This window comes from Phalaenopsis equestris, unplaced genomic scaffold (genome assembly GCF_001263595.1).
Source record: "Phalaenopsis equestris unplaced genomic scaffold, ASM126359v1 Scaffold000121, whole genome shotgun sequence".
Lineage (NCBI taxonomy): Eukaryota > Viridiplantae > Streptophyta > Magnoliopsida > Asparagales > Orchidaceae > Phalaenopsis > Phalaenopsis equestris.
In genome coordinates this window covers 545,966-557,423 of record NW_018164563.1, presented here as the reverse complement: position 1 = coordinate 557,423, position 11,458 = coordinate 545,966, and the positions used below count along the sequence as shown (strand labels likewise).

Sequence of the window (11,458 nt, the reverse complement as noted above, 5' to 3'; positions counted from 1 at the left end):
GGGAAAGAGGCACGTAGTTCCAGCCAAGCCCATGAGAGAGACTCCAACCGAATTAATCATGCTTGTCCTAGAAAGTCTTGAGCTCGACGAATCAACACCAAAGGCATGTTAATCTCAGATAAGAGAAACTCAAACTTGTAAGATATATAGACACCCTCCTGAGTTCCCTCTACTGAAGGAGGACAACATGTCAAAGGTGAGGCACTTTTATGACACTTATAGAAGATTATATAGAGTTATTTGGGTATTAGATTCAATTCAACAGTGCACCCACTAATAAATCGTCATACATGAGATATGAAACACAACTTTAGAAATTATCTTAAGAGCTTGGTAGAGAAGAAATTTCTACAATAGGATCTAGGTCCTACCAAAGAAAAAGATGTCCCTCCTGAGTGAATATACTTTAATGTGATCCAACCAACCTTAGATTTCATCCTAGAGTTGATTCTTTCTAACATACTTGTTTATCAGATGCATCTAGTCAAGAACGAGCAGTGGGAGAAGCAGATTATAGATTTACTTGCTTGAGATTTGACTTGTGGAATATATTGAGATATGAAGCTCCAACTTAAGTAGTGCCAAAGGTGGATGAATATGTATTCTATCAGAATGCACTTAGGAATGATAATGCTTGCATGATTGACTTACCTAGAGCTTGCAAGATTATTGCTACCTTTAATGGGGCTGACTTAACTAATATGAAGAAAGATAAGCTTCGAAATATGAGGTTGAAGCTCACCAACCCCGGAAGACTAATGCGGTAGTTACCAAAAGCCTCGTTTTTGCGATCCCTACTACAGTACTACTACAAGAGCCGAATCGAACACGTGCGCCGGTTCACGAGAACAACATAAAGCTAAGTAGAGCGGCCCTTTGACAATTTCTTTCTAATTTTTAATGAGTTTCTTCCTTTCCTTTCATTCATTTCTTATTGTTTCCTAATATGTGTTGTATTAGGGTTTAAATTAGAGTTTTTTGGCATGAGTTTTTTTAAGACAGCCACCGTCATCCGTGTAGTCCCTTCTAGGACAATATCAGAGAGTTTAGATGGTGTTCCCACTGTATCTCTCTCCCAAGATGATGGTTATCTTCCTGATCCCCTTCCACATTTTCCCCACCTCACTCCTAGACGCCCTCCATTTCTGCAGCCGCCTCCAAACAGCTCTCATTGTTGATTTTCTGCAGTCTCCTCTACTGCCACGTTCCAGAATTCGCCTCCCTCGCTGCCGCAGCCGTTCCAGACACCACTATGACTCTCCATCGCAACCTACCTGCCATCCAGGCCTTCCCCTCACCGTTTTCAATCATCCCTAGCTTTTCCAACCACCCTTACCACACTTTCGCTTCCACCACCAACATCATCAACAAGAACAAAGGGAAAATCAAATGAAAACTCTTTACATGCTTCATTAAATTCAAGATTTTGCTTGGTTAAAATATAAGCGCAACTCTTACCAGAATTCGAAGAATGCGTCACATTTTGATATGTACAACCATGGTCTTTTCCAATTTTTTTTTTAAAAATCTCAAAAGAAAAATCACGCAACCAGGTTATCAAGAAAATGAAATGGATCGGCTAAACTTCACAGAGACGGATTCAATGAGGTGTGCTAACAAAACAAAACAAAAACAAAAAAAAAAAAAACTAACCAGAAGCAAACAAGAATAAGATGAAGAAACCTTGAAGACCGAATCAAACAAGCGCGTGCTGTCTGAACTGTTTCTGGCCGATCTAGCAGTCAAGAGAGACGGTGTGTGCTTGATTTCCCACAGAGAAGGCTTGATACAGAAGCCTTCGCCGGCGGTTTTGATCGGTTCAAAGCGGGATCGCAGTTCTGCAGACGCCGAAAATCGCGGGAAGCAATTCGAGATGGAGGCGGAAGCTGTTGTTCGCCGGAGATCGGGCTGCGGCCGCCGGCACCGGGAGTAGCTCTCCGCAGCAGAGCGAAATCGCGGAGGTTTGGAGCCGGACAGGCGTTGTGGGAATCAAGAAATCGATTTTCATCTGAGGCGAAATTTTTTTAAAGAAAACTGCTGCTTCAACTTTTAGGAAACAATGTTTAAAAAAACAAAAAGCAGCTTTGTCGCATTCTGCGGGGCGCTGCAAAAAGCAGTTTTGTAGTTAGCGATGTTAATTTATCTGAAAGAGTATGAGAAAATATTTTTGTATTTAAAATATAAGCAGATGTATATATTTTAGGTTATTTGGAGAATACAGTTAGGTTATATTTAAGTTTAAAAAAAATTATAAGAGGTATTTGTACTTAAAATATAAGCAGAGTTGCATACATTTTAAGTTATTTGGATAATACAGTTATGTTATATTTAAGTTTAAAAAAAATTATAAGAGGTATAACTTATTGTATAATCTAGTTGTACCCTCCGAATAGCCTAAAATGTTCGTAACTCTACGTGCATTTTTCGCACACAAATATTTCTCAAAAATATTATGGCGGTTAATCGTCTGTACATCGGAATGGAATATTTTTTTTTAAAAGATTATAAATAATTCTAAATTGGATTTATGAGCCACTTAGTATCCTATTTTTTTCAAATTGATTTTCATTTGTAGAAGCAAAAATTTTAATTATTTTGAGATTTGCTCGAAATATCTATTATTTATAAAAATTATATATATAATACTGAATAAAATTTAATATAATGAGTCATAAAACTATTTTGATTTGAAACGGATCCAAATAACCCAGCTCATTTCAATTTTGAATTAGATCGAGCTCGATACAATTTCAAGCAGAGTTGGCTTGAAATCGAATACTACGAGTCACAAGTCGATTCTGAGCCACACTCAATCTATTTGAGCTAATTTTCAGCCGACCAAAGCCCAACATGAGTCGGATCGTTAACAACCCTACTTATAACAAGAATTATACGATTAATATTTAATCAAATACTTACATTCATATCAAGTCAATTATTATGTATTTACATATCTATCCTAAACTTCAATTTTACATATTAGCCATCATAAAATAATGATAATTTTTATGTGAAGTGAAACACTTTGGTGGTATAAATGTAAAAAAGTAAAATTTAAGTGTTAGATATTTTAATACATACAAATGGGTGGAATGCATAAATCTTATGCATTTATATACTTAAAACCCAAATTCTAATGTTTATATATATAGTATTTAGGGGTCTTAAAGCTTATGATATTTTTTTTATGTGATGTTAAAAATTTAAATGCTATATATATAAATATGTGAGAATTGAATTGAATTGTATATGTATTGGAAGTAGAATCATATTTTTCTATGATGATAAAGATTAAAATCTCATTTAATTTTCATTAATGTTTTGTTGAAATATAATATTGAAAAATCTAATATTTATTTTTCTAATGATTTGTGCATTTAACACAGAGACTCTAAACTTGCCAATTCAAATTTATAACCACAACTTGTGTTTTCAATGATGTTGTTGTAGTTGTTTTTAGGCCGTGTTTGGTTGCATTTTAGATTTATGTCAAATAGGATTTATCAAATTTGAGAAATTCAAAGTAATCAAATTTGGTCTGTGACTGAAGAGATCACGAGCGATGATGGAATAATTCTGCCTCACAAATGGATATACTAAATCCGGATTTACGTCATAAAAGTGATGGAATTGCTGGCAACATCTTTTGATGTTAGGAGTGTTGGGTGCCCGCTTGAATTACTAGGGAGTATGATGCACGCATGCACAACCTCCCAGAGCTCAAGACATTCGATTTTGATCCTCCGGCATGCGGTCAAAAGTGCTTTGTTGGGGTATGGCTTTCACTAAAGCGAAGGCCAGTCGGCATTACTTATGTCGGACGGCTTCGATCGGACCGACGAATTTCGCTCAGCGCGGTACAAACAAATCGGGTCGTGTACTCGTTGGCAAAACATCGTTCGTATGACCCCAGTTTGCAAAGTCGATAGCGTGAATGAGTCCAGAACGTTCCTTTTAGTTAGGGTGAGCTTTCTCGGGTTCGAATGTAGCGTAAGACCACTCGAACATGAGGCTTGGTCCAACTAGTGCCGGCGTGAACATGCCTAAATTTGGCGTGGGCCGCGTGGCCATGCTAGGTCTTCTCATATTTGTTGACCGCTCCCTGAGGCCAGTGTAGCCACGCTAACCAGAGCGAGCGGGTGGTGTAATTATGCGACAGGAGTGGTCGCACCACTAGCCTGTTCACAATGCCTATAAGGTAGTATTATCATGTTGTAACCATGACGTAGCCACGTCGCGGTCCTATTTTTCTGACGAGACATCATCTGACTTCTAGAAATTGTCGCAAAGCGGTCGTAGGTCATTTTTTGTACCTTTGGTCACCTGGGATGTTCCCAATGGGGTAAGAGGTCATTTATTCCCCATTAACCATGGGATAAACCTCTTTTGCTAGGGATAACCAAGGGAGCCAGTCATTTAGTGGAGGGAGATCATTTTGGAAATTTTCTTGGAGAGGAGGAGATCCTAAAATCAATGTGTTGATGGAGGAGAGTTATTGGAGAAAAGTTTGAGGATTTAGTAAGTTATCGTTCCATTATTCTTCTTCTTCTTCTCATTCTCCATCATTTTCTCCACCTCTTTTGCATCTTCTTCTTTTTCGGCCGCCATTTCACTGAAAAAAATAACATAGAGAAGAGAAGCTTTCTTGCTCAGAGCATTGCCGGAATCTTCTTCTTGAAGGGAGTTTCATCCTTTTTGGGAGAAGAACATTCGTTGAAGTTCATGACGTCATTGGAATCTCCTCACAAGGAGAGCTTTATCGTTCTCTGAAGAAGTGCCTATACCAAAGCTTGAAAACTTTTTCAGTCTCTCCTACCATTTGGAGAGCTTATTTTCGGACAATGTCGAATGCCGAACAATCACCGCGACGGTATAATCCTCTCTACTTTCATATTTTCCTTTCCTAGACCCCTTTGGTCGGGAAGTGCAGAGCATTAAGGATTATGTTTTGTTGTGCTTAGAGAAAGCCTTTAGGCTACGAAGCCATTTGAGGACATCCCTCTAAGACTTTTGAGTGTTCCCCTTAAGCCCTAGCACCAAAATCCTACAAAAGAGGAGGTTTTGTGGGACCTCTTCGTTTGTTTCAGAGGTTTCACTTGGATGGACAAGTGAGATCGAAGGATCAAGCGGATGGTGGCACCCCTTTGGTTTCGCTCAATCGCGAAGAGTTGCCCTCAAGAGTCAACTTTTCACTCCATTTTGAGTGAATGAACATCAACTTCGCATTGCTTCACGTAATACAACATTGACAACGCTTGTCATCAATTCAACTCTAGAACCTACACGAGGTTGTCAAGACGAGTTTGAGGTGACGTTGAGTGTCTTTGGGTTGTATTGTATGTGCATGACCATCTATTGATATTTCTACATTTTTGTTTTCTTGTCCACGTGATCACTTTAGTTCGATCGGTCATACTAGTGATCGACTGATTACCTTGGGTCAAATCTATCGCCCCGACCCGATCAACCGATCTTTTGAGTTTGATCGCCTGCACTGGTTCGATCACCCACTTGGGGTCTGATTGGTCGTCCCGGCTCAATCAACCTATTTCCCATACTCGATCGGTCGCCCCGATTCGATCGCATGATTTTTGGGTTTGATCGATCATACTTGTTCGATCACCTAGTTTGGGTCTGAACGGTTGTCCCAGCTCGATCAACCTATTTTCAGGGCTCGATCGACCGCCCCGACCCGATCACCCAATCTCTTGGGTTTGATCAATAGCACTGGTTTGATCGCCCACTTTAGGTCTGATCAACTACCATGGCTCAATCGACCTATTTTCTGGGTCTGATTGGCCACCCAGGCTTGATCGCCCGATTTTTTGAGTTTGATAGACCACACTGGTTCAATCAGTCACTTTGGGTCCAATCTGATCATTTCGGCTCAATCGACTACTTTCCGCGTTCAATTGTCCACGCCAACCCGATCGCCCAATCCTTTAGGTTTAATCAACCACATTGGTTCGATCATCTACTTTAGACTTGATCAACAGTCCTAGCTCGATCAACCTATTTTTTCGGGTTGGATCGGCCATCCCAACCTAACTGTGCAATATTTGGGATTCGATCAACAGCCCCACATCGATCACCCATTTTTGGCAGATAGACAGTCCCGGGCCGACTACCCATATGTTGGGTCTGATCCATCATCTCATATCGATCGACTCACAACTTTTGTTTGACTGATCTACATGACCCGGTTGACCGATTTTGCATACTTGGATGCATTTCTTTCATGATTGAATTTTCCTTTTGCATGTTCATGAAAATCTTTTGGCTTTATGTACGTTATATATTCCATGATTATATGTCCTTTACTCAAGTGTCGCAGTTGGGAGCTGCACGAGTAGTGTGTCACATAGGGTGTGGTAAGCCGCAAGGATCAATGCCAGGAGCTACACTAGATGGACAATCACTATAATCTATAAATGAGGGGATCATTTTTTTAAGAATGAACTACTGAATCTATTAAAAAAAAACAAAAACCCACTGTTATAGTGCACTTGCTTCTAATTCTATTTTTTTTTTCTATTCCTCTCATCCGTCCAAGTTCCAATGCTATATCCCTTAGGCACGACTCTTAGGATATTTTGAGATTTAACTCTTTTATATTAATATTTTTTTAATGGAGCCGGATCAAGAGTCAAGCTCAACTCACAAGAACCAAACAAACTCACTAACCAGCGGCTGAATTACGCGGCAGGCCCAAGAAGGCAATGGGCCTTGTTCCCTTAACTGTAATTAGAGATGCATCTGCCGGCTTTTTCGACTTTTTGTACCATGCCCGTTAATATATTTAAGAATCCAAACCCTAGACGCTGCAATCATTCATTCCGCCTCTTTTGTCACAGATCGCTGCAGAGGATTGGCGGCGGTGAAAGATGCCGGCGGGGCACGGTCTTCGTTCGCGAACTCGCGATCTTTTTGCGAGGCCCTTCAGGAAGAAGGGCTATATTCCTCTGACAACGTATCTTCGAACCTACAAGATCGGAGACTACGTTGATGTCAAGGTTAATGCCGCCATACACAAAGGGATGCCTCATAAGTTCTACCATGGAAGGACTGGGAAAGTGTGGAACGTAACCAAGAGGGCTATTGGAGTCGAAATCAACAAACAGGTGATCGCCTTCTTTGTATACCTATGATTGATCTGCTTCCAGGGTTTTTTTAGATTTAAATAATGTTTAATGTGTCTCAATCTTCTAGATCTTATATTTTTCATATTATTTGTCGTTATCTTTCTGAACATAGCTCCGTGGTTACGCTGCTTTGCTTTGTTTTCGATTTTGCTGCATGCTTGCTCGATGGGATTAGTTCCTTATGTTAGTTTTTCCACAGATGAATGAATTATTATGCGTGAACGAATTACCTGCAAATTATTTTTGTATTATTTTGTTTAAAATTTCAGAAGTATTGTTACATTATAATTGATAGATGTGAGAAATCTGCCAATACTGATATATTTCTTTGATTGCGGCTATCCATATCCACTTTTGTTTCATTTTTTTCTGCAGTTTTGAGAATCTCTAATGCTGCCTAGTTTCATTTATTGATTTTCTTCTTCAGTATCCTTGTTCAGAATTATAACGTGGCTCACGATTTCATTTTTAATTATTGCCTTTCCAAACTTGCCTGCTTGTTCGCATTTAAGCATTCCAGCTACATAGCTAGCATATTTTGCATAATTCTAGCATTTGTTCCTCTTTTCATGTTAATTTTTGGAAGATTTACATGCATGCCACACAATTCTAATGCATACCCACACTTGAATTTTTATATATATGCCACCTTAATTATGCATGAAAAGGTATATTTCTCTTTTTTAAGCTAAAATAGCGATTTTTTTGATATGATATGAAACATTTGTGTGGTATAAATGTTAAAAAAAACAAAATTTAGCCATTAGATTTGAAAAAGAATATAACAATTGTATGGAATGTATGTAAATGCCACAATTTTTTTTACCCTTGGTTTATAAAGTTTGAAGTTTGCACGCATAAAAAGTGAATTCCGCCTAAACTGTGCAGATTGTCTATTTTGGCCGATGATTTAATACTCATCCTGATCTTTGTTAGATTTAGATTGATATAAATTAACTAAAACTTTGATTGCTTTTTGTTAGTTTAAGGCACGCATAATAAAGTAAAGAGTTAGATGTGCACTTTTTTTGAATTTTAGCAGAAGAGATATACTATACAACGGAATAAGGTAAATAACTATTTAACATGCACAATAGAGCATAAATGTAATGTTAAACGAAACATTTTTATTAACAATATAATGTTATGTATGTTAAGATGAAGCTTGTGTGAATGATGTAATTTAGTAAGCACCAATGTAGTGGATCTAGTCAGTTATACTAACTATAAAGTTGCAATGTGTTTTCATTATATATGTAATGAATAATGATGATGGATATGTCTATAATGCTATGACTAAGAGTGTAAAGTAAGTTAGAGCACCAGTATAAAGGTTACTTGGCACACGCATTTGAATATTCATTAATTTAATCACCACTCAAATATGTGAAGCAAACTTTAGTTGACTATGCAAATATGATGCTAATGGTTATGATGCATGATGAAATGTTAGTGAAGAGTGTGAAGGGATGAGGTTCGATATAAATATTTATACTTTACTTGATCATGAACAAATTTTAATTCTTCTTGAATGAAATAAATTTCATATTCAAATTCAAGTTCATATGAGCTTTAATTTAAGCAAATTTATAGTCAAATTAAATACCTTAACAAGATAAACCTAGTGACATCAAAGGTAATCTTATTGAATGCAAATGAGTCCAAAATGAAACGCTCAGTATAATTATAATCTTTGAAGTATTAATTGAAGGTCTAAATGATGGTGGAATTTGGCATGGTTGTAGTTAAATTAAATGATTGAATTAGTAGTATATAACAATCTTAAGATCATTCAATTTTAAGGGCATTATGGCACATAAATGCTAAAAGAGCTATCTTTGATAAAAAAAAAAATCAGCAAGAATCGCTGTCGGATGGAATATTTTAAGATTTTGGATGATTTTATTAAAATCTCTTCTTTAAATCTATAAATTAAGTTCCATTTATAGAATGAGGGAATGAGAGAGAGTTGTGAACTAAGTTAGAGCTCGTAAAAAGAACTTGAAAGTATTGATCATCAGCAATTGTCTAACATTATCATCATTTATTGTAGCCCAATTATGACTGATATTATCTAGTTATTATATCTGAAGTTTTGATTGTCAAACTATTATTACTAACAAGCAAATATTTATAATCTCGTAATCCCAACTTCTTTAGGTATGGAGAAGTCACAATTTCAAATATATAATAGATTATTTCGACTGTGTCAAGCCTCGTGATTATTTTTCTTTTTATTGTTAAAATCTTATTGTCTCGTATCACTTGTAAATGCCCCTAAAATTTCAGTAACATCAAATCATTAAAATACTCATGAATTATCTAAATAAGCTCATGGGATCAATAATTCGTTCGACTTTCTATGATCAGGTCGGCAACAGGATCATCAAGAAGCGCATCCATGTTCGTGTCGAGCACGTGCAGCCTTCAAGGTGTGCTGAAGATTTTCGTCTTAGAAAGAAGAAAAATGACGAGCTCAAGGCAGAGGCCAAATCTCGTGGCGAGATTATCAGCACGAAGAGGCAACCCGAGGGGCCTAAACCTGGTTTCATGGTTGAGGGAGCCACATTAGAAACAGTGACACCTATTCCTTATGATGTTGTTAATGACCTCAAGGGTGGCTACTGAATGTCCTAAACCTTCTAAATTTTCATTCCCCCAGCCTTTTTTATAAAACTATTTCAATGTTAGAAGCATTTGCAATTTTGAACAATTTTTGGGGTCTTTTTAGTGTTTTAATCAACTTTATTGTTGTTATTTTTAATTTGTTATGCAGTTGTGACATACAACATTATGGTTAGATTGGCTGATTATTTGTGCTCCTGAGTATTTATTTATTTATTTAACTTTTAAGACTGTACCCCCAATTCTAATGTATTTACATATCACACCTAAATTGCACCTTTTACATTTATACCTACCAAATTTTTGACATGATGTAAAAAAAATATATCACCATTTGAATTTGGGGCATTTACGTACCTACAGCCCAATACCAATGTATTTTACATATCTAATACATAAGCTTTAACCTTTTTTACATTTGTACCACTCAAATCTTTCTTGTCACCAAAAATGCCATTTTTTATACTTACAGAAAGTGAATTACACTTTCATGCATAGAAAATATGTGCGTGCATGTATGTATGTGTATATATATATATATATATATATATATATGGTGTTTAGACATGTTAATGCATAGAAATTGAGTGTTATGTGCAAAGTAATACTTTTAAAGCATAGATATGTATGTAAAAAAATGACATTTAGGCATTACATATGTAAATACATAAAAGTGAGTTGAATTTATAAAAAGCTTTCATTATATTAATGTAAGCTCCAAAATTTGCATTTGTAAGAGCTTTATAAACTAGGTCATTATTTCTTTCCTCTAATCAACAAAACAGAATTAATATAACACATACACCATGCGCGACATTTATATGATATGAAAGATTCAGATGATATAAATGTAAAAACATAAAGTTCAAGTGTTGGATATGCAAAATGACCCATTATTAAATAAAATTCTGAAAAATAATTTACAGTAATTATCAAAAGCACCTTTATAAATACATCCATCGCATCCTGAGACACATCTCTAGGCTTGTTATCTGCATTTCTGAATCATGAACCCTCTCAAAGCTTCAATAAATATATAAATAAATAAAAGCCAAATATTATAAAAAATGCACATTTTTCTTCATAAACTCTTGGCATTCAATTTTTCTGAAAGAATCTTGTTCAGAAGCGCTGGATTTGCCTTGCCCTTCGACTCCTTCATCACCTGAAATGTTGTTCTATCAGCTTAGGGTCCGTTTGGGGTAGCTTATAAGTGCGGGCGGCGTTTTCAAAACGCCGTCGGACCGTTTGGTTCGCACGTTTCGCCAGCTTATCTGAAACTGCGTTTGGGTTTTCACACTAAATGCAGGCCGTGGGTTGAACCCCTGCGGCCGCCCGCGGGCCGCGTTATCCTGAAACGTAAAAGCTGCCCCAAACGGACCCTTAATCAACAAAAAAAAAGGAGGGAAATTAACATAAATACCACACAATCTCATGTATTTACATAACTAACACCCGAAGTTTGATATTTGCACTTACATACTGTTATGGTATGAGTAAGGATTTTTGCAGAGGAATTTTTTGCAGAAAGTTTTGTTGCAGGAATAATTTTCAGATGGCATTTTCTGGTGCGAAATTCGAGGTGGTGAAGTTCGACGGAACTGGTAACTTCGGATTGTGGCAAAGCAGGGTGAAAGATCTGTTGGCGCAACAGGGAATCTTGAAAGCTCTGCGGGCAACAAAACCAGATG

General features: G+C 37.0%; 3 protein-coding genes across 8 annotated transcripts in view; 1 reads left to right on the top strand and 2 right to left on the bottom strand.

Moving 5' to 3' along the window:
* The window catches only part of LOC110021093 (exocyst complex component SEC15A), a 22,520-nt gene extending 20,436 nt beyond the window's left edge, over positions 1-2,084 (bottom strand). For 2 of the 4 annotated variants that reach the window (XM_020719426.1, XM_020719425.1), the window contains exon 1: positions 1,654-2,084. The gene's annotated coding sequence lies outside the window, so the exon portion shown is untranslated. The remainder of the gene's footprint in view (positions 1-1,653) is intronic. The other 2 variants (XM_020719427.1, XM_020719424.1) reach the window with 1 other exon arrangement.
* A 4,727-nt stretch (positions 2,085-6,811) lies between these two features.
* On the top strand, positions 6,812-9,852 carry LOC110021126 (60S ribosomal protein L21-1). Its single transcript, XM_020719475.1, has 2 exons — positions 6,812-7,121; positions 9,513-9,852. The coding sequence occupies exons 1-2, from the start codon at positions 6,885-6,887 to the stop codon at positions 9,768-9,770; spliced, it is 495 nt and encodes a 164-aa protein (XP_020575134.1). The 5' UTR covers positions 6,812-6,884; the 3' UTR covers positions 9,771-9,852.
* An 811-nt stretch (positions 9,853-10,663) lies between these two features.
* Positions 10,664-11,458, bottom strand: part of LOC110021113 (glutamyl-tRNA(Gln) amidotransferase subunit B, chloroplastic/mitochondrial) — a 15,056-nt gene continuing 14,261 nt past the window's right edge. For 2 of the 3 annotated variants that reach the window (XM_020719453.1, XM_020719454.1), the window contains exon 9: positions 10,664-10,932. In XM_020719453.1, the coding sequence (XP_020575112.1) occupies positions 10,849-10,932 (84 nt within the window). In that variant the 3' untranslated portion in view covers positions 10,664-10,848. The other variant, XM_020719455.1, reaches the window with a different exon arrangement.